Below are 19678 nucleotides of genomic sequence, written 5' to 3'. Positions count from 1 at the left end.
AGAACAAGACAATATATAAAAGTTCAAGTTCAGGCTCAGCTTTGCAGAGAAAACAATTGTACTCCAGTTCTGAAACCTTTCATTTGAAAACCTGTTTGCTCCTGAAGATCCTCTGGGTGTGGACCCTGCTGCTGCTGCCACAGTGACTAGTTATGCAGAGACAGAGGCATATGAGACAGAAACAGACTTAGCCATTATCACGTCTGACATGTAGTAATAACGCAGTACTTACAGCTCTGCATGTGTACTTTTACAGGTGAGATGCTCGGCATTGTGTCCTCCAGGTTTTCATCCTCATCCATCCCTGTGATGGAGGCAACAATTAGACAAATATGTACTGAATTTATATTTCATGTCAACAATGTTATTAAAATATTATTAAAACAACTTACCAAGAGGTTGTTTAGTTGGGGCGTTTGTAGTAGCAGGCGCAGACTGCTACTTCTTCCGCAGGCACTGCTGCAGCTCATGCAGCCGTGTTCCTTGACTGCAGCTCTTCCTCATGATAAGGTCTGCATAGCCGTCACCTCTGCCGTCCCAAATCTCCTTCCAGGTGCTCTTGGCTCGTGAGCCAAAGCCAACCAGCTGATCATCCTCAGAGGCTTCTGCAGCAACACTTACTCTGCTGGTCTCGTAGCTCAGAAGAGTTTTTATCTCTGCAAAGCTGAGGGCTTACTGTACAAATGAATGCAAGCTCTCCTTGCCATGCCCTTCTTCCACAGAGGTCCCTGCAGCCTCTTGCTTCTGGAGATCTTTGATCAGGTACATGGTGTCCCCGACATCATTCTCCAGAAGCCACCGGAAAGATTTCCCTTTATATTTTCCAAACTGCAGGATGTACTCTCCCTGCACTTCCTTCATGTCAGAGGCATCCCCTCCTCTCTGATAGATGACAGTCAGAGCATCGTCCTCCCTCACAGGTGCAGACTTGTCCTGAAGCTTGGGGTCATTTTTAATCCTTCGAGCTTCTTTTGACGAGTCCTGGAGAAGGTATCCAAGTGGCCCCTTGTGGAACGCCACAGAGATTTTCCCTGGATATGGCGCAACTTTCTTCTGCATCTTGACATGCAGTGAAAAAATAAACAATTATATTAAACAAAATTGATTCCAAACACAAACAAAGACATTCCAGGTTATAATCTTGCTGCTGGGTTTAGACAGCAGGATGCAGGAGAACAATAACGAGACACAATTTGAAAGAACATTGACAACATTTGTGATAAAAGTGTTTTTTACTCCAGGTATAACAAACTGTTCTGTCTGTAAATAAAAACCTTTCATGGTTGAATGATTATTGGCATATCTGCAAAATTTGTGGTAACTGCTTAGTAGTCATGGCACATAAGAATTGCTGGTAGATTCCCGCGCGGGAGCCTGGGATTGTTTAGCTAAACGGCCTAAACCGTTTCTCTATGGTAGTGCTAAACTACGGTGGCCCCTAGAGACAAAGCACGTACAAACTCAAAAACACATGCAAACTCAAAAACACAACGGAAGTGCTCCAGGACGCTAGGGGCAGTGTTGAGCTCTATTTGCAAAATAAACGGCAAGTTTGTCTGTATGGGACGGTCTAGTCTCCGTCGCGCTTCCCAGGTTGCCTAGCAACCATGATACTAACCGCTGGAAACGTGTCATACAACTTTGTTTGACAGAAATGAAGGAGAACATATTTTGTTCATTTGTTTGTTTGTTTCTACAAGAGCTTTGTGTGATTTGATAAGTATCTGAGGCTGAGACCACAGGACAGTAAAACATGATTTTTGGGCTTCATTTCTGTACTGAACAGTTATTTAAGATTAGTTAGTAAATAAGAATTAGCTGATGTTGTTCATGAGACTAAAGTCATCTCACTTTGGTAATGTAAATAGAATAGAATAGAATAGCCTTTATTGTCATTGTACAGAGTACAACGAAATTGGAGTGCCACTCCCTTGGTGCAAGTTTCAATAATAAATATAAATGTAAAATATAAAAAGTACAAAAAAACAATCGTAAGTACTCAAACAATAGTATGTACAATATATACAGGATAGCAGCATTAATATAATGACAGTATGAATAGCAGCATAATATAATGACAGTGACGGTATGGAATAGGTTCAATTGTTTTTGTGCTTATTTACTACGGTGATAGCTCTGGGAAAGAAGCTATCCCTGAATCTGTTTGTCCTGGTTTTATGTGACCTGTACCGTCGGCCTGACGGTAATAGTTCAAACAGTTGGTTGCTGGGGTGAGAGTGGTCCTTGATGATATTGCCAGCTCTGCTGAGGTACTGAGAGTTTGCAGTGACCTCCAGGCTGGGCAGAGAGCAGCCAGTGATCTTCTGGGCTGTGTTGATGACCCTCTGCAGTACTTTCCTGTCTGCAGCTGAGCACCCTGCATACCATGTTGTTATGCCGTACGTTAGGATGCTCTCTATGGTGGCTCTGTAAAATGTCACCAGCAGCCTCTCCTCCAGGTTGTTCCTCCTGAGCACTCTCAGAAAGTGGAGACGCTGCTGGGCCTTTTTAACCACCGCTGTAGTATTTGCAGTCCAGGAGAGGTCATCAGATATCTGCACGCCCAGAAACCTCATGGAGTGTACCCTCTCCACACAGCTCCCGTGAATGTAAAGTGGGGCCGGGTCTGCTCTGCCCTTCCTGAAGTCCAAGATAAGTTCTTTAGTTTTCGTGGTGTTCAGTTGGAGGTTGTTAACTGAACACCACTCAGTCAGTCTGTTGACCTCATCTCTGTAGTCCGACTCATCCCCCCTTGAGATGAGTCCAACCACTGTGGTGTCATCCGCGAACTTTATGATGGTGTTTGAGAGATGGGTAGGGGAGCAGTCGGATGTGTAGAGCGTAAACAGGAGGGGACTCAAAACACATCCTTGTGGAGACCCGGTGCTGAGTGTGATGGTGCTGGACCGGTGGGGGCCGAGTCTGACAGACTGTGGTCTATTTGTCAGGAAGTCCTTGATCCAGAGGCAGATGGGGGTAGAGAGTCCCAGGTGAGACAGTTTCTGGACCAGGATCTCCGGGATGATATGATTGAATGCTGAGCTGAAGTCCAGAAAGAGCATTCTCACATAGCTTCCTCGGTGCTCCAGGTGACTCAGCGCAGTGTGGAGCGCTATGGTGATAGCGTCCTCGGTGGATCGATTTGTCCTGTAGGCAAATTGGTGGGGGTCCAGAGTGGGAGGCAGACCGGCCCTGATGTGCTGACAGACCAGTCTCTCAAAGCACTTCATCACTACAGGCGTAAGTGCAACAGGCCTGTAGTCATTTGGGCTGGCCACAGCTGTCTTCTTGGCGATGGGGATGATGGTGGAGGTTTTGAGGCAGGGCGGGACGGTGTTTGATGACAAGGAAAGGTTGAAGATTTTAGTAAAGACTCCGGTCAGTTCGTCAGCACATGCTCTGAGAACCTTTCCATGTATTCCATCAGGACCTGCCGCCTTCCTGGGATTCACTGACCTTAGAACACACCTCACTTGGTGCTCCCTAAGTGTTAGTGTGCCAGTGCTGGGGGCGGGTGGAAGTGGTGTGGCAGCTGAGGGCTTGGTCATCTCAAAGCGGGCGAAGAAACGGTTTAGATCCTCAGCCAGTGAGGCATCAGTCCTAGATGTTGCCTGGTTATTGCTTCTGTAGTTGGTAATGTGATTGATCCTCTGCCACATTTTTCTGGGGTCGTTGTCAGCAAATATAATATGGCCAATATTATAGTTATTATATTAATCATTGTTAGCTATTACAGCAGTGAACATGAACTCTGTGTCAAATACTGAGCCTCAGTACAGATTCAAGTTGCAGTTATTTACATGTCTTATCACCTTAAATCTTCACTCAAAGACAAGTGTCTTTGACAGTGCATATATAGGTGTATCATATATAAGAGACAAATGTTGTTCCTTCAGTATGTTGGCATTACTAAATTTGGCTCAATGCTTACATATATGTGTAAAAAGAAAATGTACAAGCTGTGATAACTGTGTCTGATAGAATGAAGAGTAGACTGATATATGAAATATTCCTTTATTGGGTGAGAAAATCAGACCATGTCATAACTGCTGTAAGTCACACAGAATAGATATCAGAGCCTTAAACAGGCTGACGTCTGCTAAATGGGTCAAACTGGGCAGAAAGTCTACAAACACATAACATCCTTATAGAATATGATGTAACACTATAGATCAACTTAGCTCAGAATATATAAAGCATATAAACAGTTACAGCAATATGATGCAACAAACACAGCAGCTACTGATCCAAAATCCTCAAAGCTTCATAGAACTGGAACCAACATTTATTTTAGCTCCATTCTGCTGCTGATACAGACTTTAGGTTTCTGAACATTAAACTTGTTGCTGCCTTTCATAGTGTGTAACTTGAAGGCCCTGAGTACTCTGAGTACTTTCTCCCATACTGGAAACACTGGGATGATCACATTATGTGAACATTACCTAATAAGACTGATTCAGCACAGACAGTTATGTTAAACTTTCCTAGCAGTCCTTCACAAACAGGGAACAGTCTGTCTATTCTCTCCATCTGTCAGCTGCTGCTGGCTCTTCCTCACACACTGCTGAGTTTGTCCTGGTGGATCATCAGGGGTGCAAAGCCTCACAGATGATGTGCAGCAGTGGGTCCCTCAGTCTGTCCTCACTCTGGACACTTGCAGTCGTCACACATGGAAATGAAATGTGTGATAAGCTGCAGGATTCAAACACAAGTGTAACTTATAAACACATGTTCATACTTTTATTCCACAATCAGAGAGAAAGAAACAGAGAGAGAGTGCAGGACAGACAGACAGGTGACAGTCTCAGGTGTACACACTGCTACACAACAGCACAAAAGAAGGAGGATTTAGTGTTTGTGTTATTACGAGTGTAAACAAGAAGAGTTCCAGATGGTGCAGTGGACACATGTGTGACTGCTGTGATTAAAGCATCTTTCTTTCAGCTTAACGAGTGAACCGTCAGCTCGTTCAAACACACGTTAAAGTCCGTTTGGCTCGACACCACCGAACAGAGGCAGCAATATAACACAGCTAACATTAACAGTGCAGTGAATCCTGCTTGTGCCGTGATGTTCAGGACTGCAAACCGAGCAGCATCACTGACTTTCAGCTTGTTGTGTTTGTGGATATATGACTGACTTTAATTATCCACAAAATCATCACAATCTCTGTAAGATTAAGGTCGACTATATATATTTATTAAAGTAAAGGCTTTAAAACCAAGTTAATTCTGAAAGTACAAACATCACTAATGTCAACTTTCCCGACATGTGGCCAACAGTAATGGTTTAATGTTCTTCATTAAAAAAATATTTGCGCATTAATAAGTGACATAATATTCAGGACTTACTTCTGAAAGTTTACTCTTCCTCCGCTCCGCTTCCACTGTTTTTTTTTCGGCAAAATTATCCACACCACCACCGCACTATGAAGTCTGGGATATGTTGGGCCATGAAGGCTACACCGACCCATCCTTAAAATTCAGGGAAATTAAGGACGCATTTCAGGGCCGCATTTCGGGCAGCCTTTGAATTCGGAAAGCCTTCTCTTGTGGCTGTGAGGTAATCGGCCTTAAAATGCGGCCTTTAAGGCTGCAAACCCCAAATCCGGTCATTGGTACTTCCTGGCTTGTGTAGTTACTAGGTAACAAAAGCTCAACACTGCCCCTAGCGTCCTGGAGCACTTCCGTTGTGTTTTGGATTTTGCAAGTGTTTTGGAGTTTGTACGTGCTTTGTCTCTAGGGGCCACCGTACTAAACCACTACGGGTGTAATATACTTTTGGCCACTACGGTCTTCCGGCGCTGTTGCGAGTTTGAGATGCGGCGGCACTTTTAAAAAATCTCCTCTTTTACGTTTCGGGAGAGAAAATAAGTAACTCAACGCTCGCAACACATCCCAACGCTCCTCATTCATTGATCAAAGGTAAGAAACGTCGTTTGAAATAAGAGTAAACCAACAGAATACATTTACAGGTGTATATTACAGGTAATAGGTGTGTTGCGATTGCATTTACGAAGCATCCATCGGTCAGTGGTTACACTGAAATCATGCAGTTTGTGCTTTGACCTCCAGAGGGCGACAAATCAGCACAGACAGAGAGCTCCATTCAAACTTTGCTGCCATCAGGAATAATTCTTCAAATATAATCATCAGTGTTTGAGCAGTTCTGATATCAGGGACAATCTAGACATGTGTGACAATACTGAACGTGTCACATGACACACCTTAAACATCATGTGATCCACTCTCAGTCTGCACTTTCATTCATGACTTCAACAGGTTGAAAAGAGCTTTGAACAAACATCAGTTCAGTGCTGAAATATTCAAACGCTGCAGGAAGAAGAACAACAAAGTGATGACAGATGTTTGTGCTTCAAACTGGAAAACCAGCAGAAATAAATCACAGCCTGCCAGAGGTTTAGGAGTTTCTGAGGTGCACCTGAACGCAGCAGTGTTTCAAAGCCCCTGATTGTCTTCAAACGCCGCATTAGGCTGAAAGTTTACTTTCACTTCCTGAACTTCGTGGAGTGGCGCTTGTTGTTGGTGTGTGAAGAAACTGTAAGTTTGCTTTGTTTCCTCCTTTAACAGTTTGTCTTTAGGAACTTTACTGTTTGTTCAGCTCATGTTTGAGTTCTTCACACTAGTGATGGGCAGATGAAGCCCCATGAAGCACTGAAGCTTTTCATCCAATTGGTTCACCCCAACGCGAAGCTTCATGAAGCTTCATTTGCTCTAGCAGGACACCTACTGGACGTAAAAATAATAGCTGGCATGAATTTGAAGAGTGTGGCATTTTGCACACAGCCTGTAAATGTCAACAACAAAAGGAGTGTGTAAAACATGTATATTGTAGTGATGGCAGTATACTGTGTATATTTATAGTGGCAGTATGGGAAATGATTATTTGGAAATGCTTGAAATGGAAATGATCATTTACTGTGAGGTGAGGTGTGGTTGGGGTGTGGACAGTAGTTGTGCTTTTGTAACGTTGAGGTATGGACAGCTACACACTGAGGCTTTGAGCCTCAGTCCTGCCTGTTCACATTTTATTCTGTAAAAACTAAATTTTCACTGCTTTTATGACCTTTTTAGTGGGGAGAACATAGCTGGGATTTAATGATTTAACAAATCTTTTGAATCCTTTGTCCTCCACAATGCTAAATGGCTGGGAGTCCTCAATCACCATGCTGACCAGGTCTTCATCTATTTGAGATTGTTCTCCTGAGGAAAGACAATAAAGACAAAGCACAAATATAAATATCACACACGTAACTTATAACAGTTGTATAATATTGTTATATCATTTAGTAACATTACTGCATGCTATATTATCATTGCATTTGATGGCTCACCTGGTCTTGCTCTACAATCGGTGTCCCCCTTATTCTCATGCAAAGCTCTGTAGTGCCTAAGCATGGATGAGGTGTTGTTGTTATAGCCCAGCTCCCTGGCACATAGCAAACACTTCACCTTGTACAAAAGTCAAGACAGCTCAACATAAATTGTATTGCACCATCAGTATCAGGAAAATACATCTTCTGTAGAAATTTACATACCTTGTTGGGAGGAATAAGATCAAAATGTTCCCACACAGGGGAGGACATCCTCCTCTTCTTAGCTGCCTCCATTCTCTCCTGACTTTCTTTCCTCACTCTCATAAACCTCCATACGGTCTCCAAACTCTCACTAACAACTCTCCATCAAACACCCACATTTTTGAATGAAGTCTGAGGGGTTTATATCGCTGTCATATCTCGCGGCAAAGTTCGAACCACTTCATGAACCAGTCACGTGGTACAGCCGGGCAGCGAGGCTTCGGACGTCATCATTTTCAGCTCCTCCCATAAATGAAGCAAGCCTCGATACGCGCTTCGCGGAAACGCCCCCTCCATTACTCGACACACGCTCCGAAGCCTCGATACAGAACGTCCCATCACTACTTCACACAACAAACTGTGTGTGTTTGTATTAAAGTCAGTGTGTAATGTTTCCTGGCTAACATCAGCTGTGTGCAGCTTAGTTCAGCACAAATCTGCCGCTCCATAGTTCACGGTAACGGACTCACAGCTGGACCAACGAGGCCGAGTGTGTCCGCCACTCTGAGCTACGTTCGTGTTTGTGTGCTTGTAGTTTGTACTTTGTGAGTTCACTCAGAGGACGCAGCGTACGTGATGACGTCACAGCCCTTTACCTCCTTTACTGTCACTGTGATTAATATTTACACACCACACGAGACACCTGACAGCATGCTAACGCTAAGCTAAAGCTAAGCTAACGCTAAGCTAGCCAAGAACCCAGAGTGATGTTAAAGCTGAGTAAACACTGACCCCAGACCAGCACCGTGATAAAGTGAGCTGCTGCTGCTGAACCTGAACAGGTAACAAAGTGATGAGCAGTCAGGCTGCAGGTTTCTACCTGTTCATGTTTCCACAGTAGAATCACTTTGAAGTGTCTTTGTGCTGTTTCATCTTTGATTTGTGTTCATAAACACTCAGAGAAACATCACGTGACCTCATCAGGATCTGTGTTGGTGTGTGGGGCTGTACCTCAGCTTTAGATTATGGTGATTATGAGACAGTGTTTCAGCTCATTTTACACAGTAACATGAAAGTACTGTTATGAGGAGTAATGACGTAACATACTCCATTACTTTTAATTAAAGTGTTCTGTGTAATATGTGTAATAATGACTTTTTTGAGTAACTTCATCTCTGTCAATAACAACATTCATACGTGGAATAAAACCACATCAGTGGATCATTGCTGGAGCTGCCTGGACTTCAGTCTTCAGCATCTCAACCAACAGCATCGACATGCTGCTCCAGATGTCTGTGCTCCAGATGTCTGTGCTCCAGATGTCTGTGCTCCAGATGTTTGTGCTCAAGTGATCAGACTCACAGTTTCATCCTTGAAATAAGTGTTTATATTGTTGACCCACCATTGATCATGATCAGTGGTGGGTCAGCGACATGCTTTCTTTCCGTCTCAGGTTTAAATATCTGGGACTCTCCACCGTTTGGTTTTAAAACTGAAGAAGCTTCTCAGATGAAACGTCTTCCAGAAACTTAAAGACGTCTCTTTTCTTTCCAAGCTCCTTAGATCACATGACCTGGATGACTGAACCTACAGACATATTGACCTGGTTTCATGGTCACATGACAGGTCAGAGGTCAGCGACTGTAACTCGGTTACTCCTGTTAATGTGAACTCACTGAGTGTTTGTGGTTTACCTCTCAGACTGACTGAAGATGATGATGGAGGAAGAGGAGGACAGAGCAGAGTCTGCAGGGTCCAGCTGTCCGTCTGTGAGGAGTGACCGGTCCAAAGATCATAATCCAGGCTTCAGTGGTGAACCTGGAGCAACGAGGTCAGAGAGCTGAACTCACTGAGTAACAGAAATAATTCTGCACTGACATTATAATCAGTGTTGACTCTGGTTGATTGTCTGACTGTGTTTGTGAGCTGAGAGGAAATGAAAATGAGTTTGTAACAAAAATCAGTTTTGTCCAGTTTTCCTGTAAAAAGCTGAACTCTAATCTAAGAGGATGTTACTGACAGGAAACAGCTGCATTATCTGCAGTCTGTGTGATCACAGCTGCTTCAATCATGTTTGTGTCTGCAGAGGTCAGAGGTCACAGTCTGCAGGGTCCAGCTGTCCGTCTGTGAGGAGTGACTGGTCCAAAGGTCGACCTCCAGACTTCAGTGGTGAACCTGGAGCAACGAGGTCAGAGAGCTGTGATGACTCCTTTACATGTTTGTGTTTCCTGGATAAATATGACCTGAAACATCCTCAGATTGTTACAAAGATTCATTAAAAAGAAAACAATGAAAGAGAAAAGATCCAAATGTTCGACTTGGTCATTTGCTGTTTGAGGACAGTGATGCTCATATCTGTGGGGAAAGTGTGACCTGAGTGGGTTCATGTTTGTCTTTAAAGAACAGCTCTGATGCTCTTTGTGTCTGATCTGTTAAACAGTCTGAGAGGTCACACAGAGACCCAGCAGCTAAAGCCTGGATCATACTGGCTGCTGTTACTCCATCAGGACAACACTGAACCACAGTGCTGTTCATGGAAATCAGTGCAGCTTTACACTGTATCACCAAAGTACTGACTCGTCTGCCTTCACACACATGTAAACTTGAGTGACATCATATTCTGAGTCCACAGCATTTAATATGATGTCAGCCAAGAGTTCAACATATAACAGCTTAAACTGTTCTGAAAAGGTTTTTTCACAGGTTAAAAAGTGTTTACGGGATTTTTAACAGTTCTTTCAGAAGCACATACGTGAGGTCAGACACAGGGAAGCAGCAACACTGACTGAACACAGCTTTTAGAGGCTAAATTCACATTTTAATAATGAAAGTGGCTTCATGTGTGTGTCCATGGTTCATCCACAGAGTGGAGCAGCAGAGCTCAGAGGGTCCCAGTGGTCAGTCTGCCCAGCAGCATCAAACACAGCTGGACTCCATGTTTATGGTCTGTACATGTACAACAACTACTTTATTATTAATATTAATACATTTGTTTATAGGTCCCTTTCAGAACACCAAGGACTCTGTGGACTAAATGACCAAAAGAAACAAACTTTGAAATCAAATCAAATTCAAATTCAAATTTTATTTGTCACGTACACAGTCATACACAGTACGATATGTAGTGAAATGCTTGGACAACTGCTCGTGACCTAAAGAAAACAAAAAAGGAAAGGCTATGAATAAGATAGGAAATAAATATGAAAAATTAAAAAGGGTAAATTTAACTAGGAAGGAATAAAATATAAATTAAGGTTAAAAATGAAATAACTGTACAACACAAATTAGAATGAAGGGTAAATTTAACTGGGAAAGAATAAGATAAAATATATAAATTAAAGTTGAAAATAAAATAACTGTACAACAAAATACACAATATAGAACTATATAAGAATGTATGAAGAAATCTAAATATAAATAAATATATACACAATAACAGCAGCTGTACAAGTATTAACCGGAAATGAAGAATATAGTGACCAGTGTTGTGCAAAAACAAAGTCCAGAAAGTCCAGTGTGTGTGTAAGAACTGTATGTGTGGGTCAGTACTGTGTGGTGGTGTGATTGAGAGACCGTATCGCCTGCGGGAAGAAGCTCCTCCTCAGTCTCTCTGTGTTGGTCTTCAGGGAGCGGAATCGCTTTCCTGACCTCAACAGAGAGAACAGTCTGTTGTTGGGATGGCTGAGGTCCTTCACCATCTTCCTGGCCTTGGTCCAGCACCGCCTGCTGTAGATTGAGTGCAGGTCAGGGAGCTCGGAGCGGATGGTGCGCTCAGCTGACCGCACAACCCTCTGTAGAGCTCGTCTGTCCTGCATGGTGCTGTTCCCGAACCAGGTTGAGATGTTTCCCGTCAGGATGCTCTCTATGGTGCACGAGTAAAAGTTCCTGAGCACCTTGGAGGGCAGTTGGAAGTCTCTCAAGCGTCTGAGGTGGTAGAGACGCTGTCGGGCCTTTTTCACCACGGTGTTGATGTGACAGGACCATGACAGGTCCTGCGTGATGTGAACTCCGAGGTATTTGAAGCTGTCCACTCTCTCCACTGGGCACTCGTTGATGACGGGGGTCTGGTAGTTCCTCTCCTGCTTAGTGCTGAAGTCCACTATCAGCTCCTTTGTCTTACTGACGTTTAGAAGGAGGTTGTTCCTCTGGCACCAGTTCTCCAGATTCCTAATCTCCTTCAGGTAGGCCGTCTCGTTGTTATCAGAGATCAGGCCCACCACGACGGTGTCGTCAGCAAACTTGATGATGGTGGTGGAGCTGGTAGTGGCCACACAGTCATATGTGTACAAAGAGTACAGCAGGGGGCTCAGAACACACCCCTGGGGGGCTCCAGTGCTGAGAGTGGTGGAGGCTGAGACATGTCCGCCCATCCTTACTGCCTGCGGTCTGCCAGTTAGGAAGTTGGAGATCCACTGACACATAGATGAGCTGAGTCCCAGATGCTCCAGCTTGGTGGTGAGTGTGGAGGGAATTATGGTGTTAAATGCAGAGCTGTAGTCTATGAAGAGCATTTTAACATAATTCCCCCTTCTAGTGTCCAAGTGAGTGAGTGATGTGTGGAGGAGATGAGAGATGGCATCGTCTGTGGAACGATTTGGACGGTAAGCGAACTGTAGTGGGTCCAGTGTGTCTGGTAGTGAAGAAATGATGAAGTCTCTGACCAGGCGTTCAAAGCACTTCATCACTACTGAGGTGAGGGCTACAGGGCGATAGTCAATGAGAGAAGCAGGGTGGGGTTTCTTCGGGACAGGAACAATGATGGACTCTTTGAAGCATGTGGGGATCACCGACTGTGCAGACGGTGCAAATGTGATCACAGGGAAACGTTTTAAACATCGAGGCTTTAAACAGAAACCAAAGTGAAACAGTTTGTAGTCGAGATCAGTGGGAATGAAGCTGAATAACTGTTTCTTCAATAACTCTGAGAAATAAATGACAAATATGATGGAAATTAGCAGCATTAGCACTTACTAATGATGTGAGTCAACACTCTGCTGTATTCAGACGACCACATTAGGTGGTGTAATGGAAACCAGTGGATCCAGTCCAGTCGTGGCGACCTGTGGTGAGTCGATCTGAGCAGCTACTAATGGAAACGGGGCCATAGATGTGTTTGTGCTTAATAACAGTGAATCACAGGATTTTTACATTACAGTTAAAATCTCATGTTGTTTGTTAAAGTGTGCAGTTCAGGGTGTGTTACTAAAACTGTGGTTTGCTCACTTTCCAAAGACCCAGCCCCCATAAAAAGCAGCCAATCAGCTCTAAGAGTTACACACACGTGTAAACCAGAGCAGCAAATCAGGTCCAAATGTGTTGTTCACAGTGAGTGGATCATCAGTGTGCTGCTATGTTAACATCCTGCAGCAGGATGTGTTTGGTCAGCTGGTTCACATTTCCTCAGGACCTTCTTGATGTGATGTTCTTCTGCCTCCCTGGCTGCTGTGTCTGTGGGGATGGCGTTCGCTCTGTGTTGTAGCGTCCTGATGACGCCCAGTTTGTGCTCCAGTGGATGATGAGAGTCAAACCTTAAATACTGATCTGTATGTGTAAACAGAGTGAACCTTTAAGACCAGCTGTCTGTATGATCAACTCTGTCACCTATAACATCGCCAAGTTTCTGGCTTCGATCATCAACCTGTTGGTAGTTCAGCTCTGAACACCAGTGAAATGTTTCTCCCACTGAAATCGCTGCATTCATATGAACAGAATCAGCGTTTTGGGACCGTGGAGTTGTGGAGAAATTCTCAGTTAATCAGATAAAGTCAAACTTATAATTGGTGAGGAGATCGTGGATGATCTGCTTCTTGATCGTAAAGAAGTGGATGTTGTGTGGACTGAAGTTCAGAGTGGTGGGTCATTCATAAATATTCTGTTCCAGCTGCTGGAGGACAACATCATCACGTTTGTGAAGAACGAGCTGAAGAAGATCCAGAAGGCTCTGAATCCAAATAAGCCCCAGTGCTTGGAGTTTCAGAGGGAGGATGATGAGCAGAGGAGCAGCAGAGAGGCATTTGTGAAGATCACAGTGGACTTCCTGAGGAGAATGAAGCAGGAGGAGCTGGCTGACCGTCTGCAGAGACGTAAGAGGATTTCTTACTTAAGGTTTTAAGCTGTTAGATAAATGAGAGACTCATGACACCAGTGTGTTCAGTCATTTCTCAGTGGGTCAGAAAATGTCGTCAGCGATTTGTAAAATATGATTGTTGAAGTTGTATTTTTATTATTATTATTCAGAACTTCCAGCTGCTGTTTGTCATCGTAACCTTAAATCCACCCTGAAGAAGAAGTTCCAGTGTGTGTTTGAGGGCATCGCTAAAGCAGGAAACCCAACCCTCCTGAATCAGATCTACACAGAGCTCTACATCACAGAGGGAGGGACTGCAGAGGTCAATGATGAACATGAGGTCAGACAGATTGAAACAGCATCCAGGAAACCAGACAGACCAGAAACAACCATCAGACAAGAAGACATCTTTAAAGCCTCACCTGGAAGAGATGAACCAATCAGAACAGTGCTGACAAAGGGAGTGGCTGGCATTGGGAAAACAGTCTTAACACAGAAATACAGCCTGGACTGGGCTGAAGACAAAGCCAACCAGGACATCCAGTTCATATTTCCATTCACTTTCAGAGAGCTGAATGTGCTGAAAGAGGAAAAGTTCAGCTTGGTGGGACTTGTTCATCACTTCTTTACTGAAACCAAAGAAGCAGGAATCTGCAGCTTTGAAGACTTCCAGGTTGTGTTCATCTTTGATGGTCTGGATGAGTGTCGACTTCCTCTGGACTTCCACAAAACTACAATCCTAACTGACCCTAGAAAGTCCACCTCAGTGGATGTGCTGCTGATAAACCTCATCAGGGGGAAACTGCTTCCCTCTGCTCGCCTCTGGATAACCACACGACCAGCAGCAGCCAATCAGATCCCTCCTGATTGTGTTGACATGGTGACAGAGGTCAGAGGGTTCACTGACCCACAGAAGGAGGAGTACTTAAGGAAGAGATTCAGAGATGAGGATCAGGCCAGCAGGATCATCTCCCACATCAAGACATCACGAAGCCTCCACATCATGTGCCACATCCCAGTCTTCTGCTGGATCACTGCTACAGTTCTGGAGGATGTGCTGGAAACCAGAGAGGGAGGACAGCTGCCCAAGACCCTGACTGAGATGTACATCCACTTCCTGGTGGTTCAGGCCAAAGTGAAGAAGGTCAAGTATGATGGAGGAGCTGAGACAGATCCACACTGGAGTCCAGAGAGCAGGAAGATGATGGAGTCTCTGGGAAAACTGGCTTTTGATCAGCTGCAGAAAGGAAACCTGATCTTCTATGAATCAGACCTGACAGAGTGTGGCATCGATATCAGAGCAGCCTCAGTGTACTCAGGAGTGTTCACACAGATCTTTAAAGAGGAGAGAGGACTGTACCAGGACAAGGTGTTCTGCTTCATCCATCTGAGTGTTCAGGAGTTGCTGGCTGCTCTTCATGTCCATCTGACCTTCATCAACTCTGGACTCAATCTGCTGGAAGAACAACAAACAACCCTCAAATTCTCTAAATTATTTAACAAACCAAAACTTCAATCTCTCCACCAGAGTGCTGTGGACAAGGCCTTACAGAGTCCAAATGGACACCTGGACTTGTTCCTCTGCTTCCTCCTGGGTCTTTCACTGCAGGCCAATCAGACTCTCCTACGGGGTCTGCTGACACAGACAGGAAGTAGCTCACAGACCAATCAGGAAACAGTCCAGTACATCAAGGAGAAGCTCAGTGAGAATCTGTCTGCAGAGAAAAGCATCAATCTGATCCACTGTCTGAATGAACTGAATGATCGTTCTCTAGTGGAGAAGATCCAACAGTCCCTGAGATCAGGACGTCTCTCCACAGATAAACTGTCTCCTGCTCAGTGGTCAGCTCTGGTCTTCATCTTACTGTCATCAGAAGAAGATCTGGATGTGTTTGACCTGCAGAAATACTCTGCTTCAGAGGAGGCTCTGCTGAGGCTGCTGCCAGTGATCAAAGCCTCCAACAAAGCTCTGTGAGTAAACATGTGATCAGGCTTTATTTATAACATAAACAGTATCATGTGTGATGGACCCTTAAAAACTTAAACATATTTTTTTACATGATCATCAGCACTAAATACAGTATATTATAGTTAATGTTTGATGGCAGCAGTAAATGTCAGAGTGTCTTAAACATATCTGGGTGTCAGCTTTTATCAAAGTCACGTCCAGAATCATCCTGTAAGTAAATTTCTTTATACAGCAGCTTTCACAGGTCAAAAACCACAAAGTGCTTTACAATAGAAACAGGCAATAAAAACACAGAAGATAAAAACATTAAACAGCAAACACTGAACATCATACAGCCTAAAACTAGTTAAAGGCCACTCTGAATACTAGAGTCTGAATAAATGAGTTAGTGGGACCAGTAAAAGCCTTTGACTGGAAGATCTCAGATGTGAGAAGAGCTGTAGGATTGTAGAAAGTCAGAAACATAAACTGGGACTAAAAGTAAGGACTAAAACTTTAAATAACGCCTAAAATGAACTGGTTACCAGTGTGAAGAGATTAAACTGGAGTAATGTCCAGTCTAATGTGCTGGTTAAAAGCCTCGCAGCATGATTCTGTACTGACTGAAGACGTTCAAAGACTGTGATGGAGCCGTAGGTGATCAACTCCCTCATTGCTCCTCTGGTCTTATTGCTCTGCATCAGTGCACTGCTCAGCTGAAGATGAGTTCACTTCTATATGTTACAATCTGCCTCACCAGTACAGCTCCAAGGATCTGCAGCTGCTGAATCAATTATATTCCTCGTGTTTCTTCTGGTTTCCTGTTGTTAGATCTGCATGCTTGATTGTTTTTCAATCTCTCCAATGTCGTGCACTTTGATTTCCGACTGTACACAGTCTGTGAACCATGACAATTTGTGACAGAATGCAATGATCAGTGAGGACCCGGAGGACACTGACATTTACACTGTGCAGAATGAGACTTGAGACTTTATCTCACTGCTTTGTGGACGACTGATGGAAGGACTAATCACTATATCTGCTTTAATTGAACGAATTTCCATTTCACTGGTTCAGTCTCCCAGAATCTCTCAATCATACCTTGACCTTTTCCTAGAGTAACTAACCCTCACTCACCAGGATATGAGCCAGCCTTCCCTCTCATTGCTACATACTTACAGTCTTGCCTATCACCTAGGGCTGCACGATTAATCATTAGAAAATCCCGATCTCGATTCATACTTGTGTGCGATCTCATTTCCAAATGACAACGATTTAAAAAAAAAAAGAAAAAAAAGACGACGATTGTACCGCATTTTGATCCGGGACGTACTCTGCATGAAAACAAGCGCTCACTCTTCCTGCTCAACAAATGACAAGGGCGGAGCCTTATACCACGTGATACAGAAGCTGTGCCGTGTGATGCTAAAATTAGCAGGAAAAACAACGGAGAGCACGTCAGGGATGACGAGAAAGTGACAGGAGAAAATCCGTCCCAGTCAACCACCCAAACACCAATAACGGGAACCTTATACAGCGCTTCCCTATACACGTCGAACTCGCGCAGGCACAAAGAAACTACGGAGGCTATCACTTATCACCTGACCAAAGATATGGCTCCATCAACACTGTGCAAAACGAGGGATTTAGGAAAACGATCAACACCCTAGACAAACACTACACAGTGCCGTCCCGCAACTATTTTTCTATTGTTGCACTACCTGCTCTGTACACGCAGCGTCGAGCAACGGTGGAGACGGAATTTCAAGCAGGACAACATTTTGTTGTTTTTATGTTTATTTATTGTTTTTATGTTCAGTCTCAACTGTTACGAAGTTGATGTGCAGTTAATAAGTGCAATAAATGGGTATCGTTTAGGTTTTATCCGATACCGGTGCCAAACCGGTACTTTTGAAACGGTGCCGGTGCTCAAACGGTGCTTAAAGAATGGAGAACACAAACTTTGTCCAAAAACCTCTCATGTTCAGCTGTTTTTTGTAAAAAGATAACAATGTTAGCCTTTCCTGCAGCTATGGGGCATATATGGTATCACTCTTGGCTGGAAGCAGTGCTTAAACAATGGAAAAAACACAAACTTTGTCCAAAAACCTCTCATGTTTAACTGTTTTCCACTTTTTCTTTGGTCATTTTAGCCTTTTTGGCCAGGGTGAAGGGAGTATCTGCCATCAAACAAGAAGACAGCCGCATGTAGCTATGATGATGTTTGCTAGTTCACCTTACATGCATTAATATAATAACGTGGTTAGCCTACTCAACGTAAATTACACACGAACAACATTAAGCTACTCACGCAGAGAAGAACGGCTGCTGCTGCATCATCATCCTCATCATTTCTGCTACACTGGCAGGGCTAGGGGCCAGGACTCTCCTCTTCGGGTTTTTGGGGGATGTTCTAACTCCGGGTCGATAACAGGCACCACACCCGCAGTAGATGCGCTCGGTGTGAGGTCTCGCAGCAAGCTATCAAATACGGCGCATTTCTTGGCTTTTAAAAAAAACGCTATGCGTCGCCAGGTGTTTCATCGGATTCTTGGTGTTACCTCCTTTGACAGTATCACAGTATCAGCTTAAAGCACTTGTTGCTGCTGAGTTTGCATCTTTTGCTGTGAAGTACAGCCAGACTTTGACCGCTTCGCCTTGGACATTTTTAATCTGTAGCTCTGCTCTAACAGAACGTACGTACCCGGCCCCGCCTACTATCCTCGGAAACGTAAAATGATTGGCTAGAAGTGTATCACAGCTCAGGAAAAAAAAGCACCGAAATAAAGCACCGAAATGTGCGCTGCTTTACCGTTTATGTCGGACACCGGAAACCATCCCTAGCAATAAATATTTATACTGGAAAAGAAAATCGTGAGAGAATCGTGATCTCAATTCTAAGCCAAAAAATCGTGATTCTCATTTTATGCAAAATCGTGCAGCCCTACTGTCACCTGTTCACAGAATGAGTCATCACTTGTTTTTGTTTAGCATTTAATGAACAAGTTCCAGGTCTTTATATTTACACAGGGAACATTTTTAAACTAAAACGTTTTTTAGCCATAAATAGTAATGCACACTGACATTTGTCTTTCTTTCAAAGGTTCAACACAAGAAGTGATTTAAATTAATCACAAACAGTTTGTTATCAAATGACAATTTTTCAGATTATGTCTTTATTTTGTTTTTGTTTTTTAGGCTGAGTGTCCCTGATCTCTCTGAAAGAGGGTATGAAGCTCTGTCCTCAGTTCTCAGCTCCCAGTCTTCTACACTGAGAGAGCTGGACTTAAGTAACAACAACCTGCAGGATCCAGCAGTGGAGTTTCTTTCTGCAGGACTGAGAAGTCCACACTGTAAACTGAATACTCTGAGGTGAGATCAAGTTATGTTGTGCTTTTCATGAATTGACAGAATTAACCAATAAGAAGCCACTAAATGGGGAAAAAAGTCAGTTAAACTTCTGTAATAGTTTTATGTTAGTGTCATCTCTTAGTGTTGACTAGGGCTGCACGATTTTGCATAAAATGAGAATCACGATTTTTTGGCTTAGAATTGAGATCACGATTCTCTCACGATTTTCTTTTCCAGTATAAATATTTATTGCACTTATTAACTGCACATCAACTTCATAACAGTTGAGACTGAACATAAAAACAATAAATAAACATAAAAACAACAAAATGTTGTCCTGCTTGAAATTCCGTCTCCACCGTTGCTCGACGCTGCGTGTACAGAGCAGGTAGTGCAACAATAGAAAAATAGTTGCGGGACGGCACTGTGTAGTGTTTGTCTAGGGTGTTGATCGTTTTCCTAAATCCCTCGTTTTGCACAGTGTTGATGGAGCCATATCTTTGGTCAGGTGATAAGTGATAGCCTCCGTAGTTTCTTTGTGCCTGCGCGAGTTCGACGGGTATAGGGAAGCGCTGTATAAGGTTCCCGTTATTGGTGTTTGGGTGGTTGACCGGGACGGATTTTCTCCTGTCACTTTCTCGTCATCCCTGACGTGCTCTCCGTTGTTTTTCCCTGCTAATTTTAGCATCACACGGCACAGCTTCTGTATCACGTGGTATAAGGCTCCGCCCTTATCATTTGTTGAGCAGGAAGAGTGAGCGCTTGTTTTCATGCA

The 19678-nt window shown here is 43.7% G+C and overlaps 1 protein-coding gene and 1 pseudogene across 1 annotated transcript in view; one reads left to right on the top strand and one right to left on the bottom strand.

The window, feature by feature from the left end:
- Positions 1–19678, top strand: part of LOC146554333 (protein NLRC3-like) — a 105077-nt gene that overhangs the window by 71024 nt on the left and 14375 nt on the right. The window contains exons 4-8 of the mRNA XM_085253136.1: positions 9624–9725; positions 10403–10481; positions 13419–13620; positions 13775–15575; positions 18751–18924. Coding sequence (XP_085109262.1) covers positions 9624–9725; positions 10403–10481; positions 13419–13620; positions 13775–15575; positions 18751–18924 — 2358 coding nt within the window. The remainder of the gene's footprint in view (positions 1–9623; positions 9726–10402; positions 10482–13418; positions 13621–13774; positions 15576–18750; positions 18925–19678) is intronic.
- On the bottom strand, positions 161–8458 carry LOC146554334 (uncharacterized; annotated as a pseudogene).

Source organism: Mchenga conophoros, linkage group LG18 (genome assembly GCF_057382185.1).
Source record: "Mchenga conophoros isolate Kocher_MC1m ecotype Shallow Benthic linkage group LG18, M_conophoros_male_GT1.1, whole genome shotgun sequence".
NCBI lineage: Eukaryota > Metazoa > Chordata > Actinopteri > Cichliformes > Cichlidae > Mchenga > Mchenga conophoros.
This window is presented reverse-complemented; position numbering and strand designations above follow the sequence as displayed.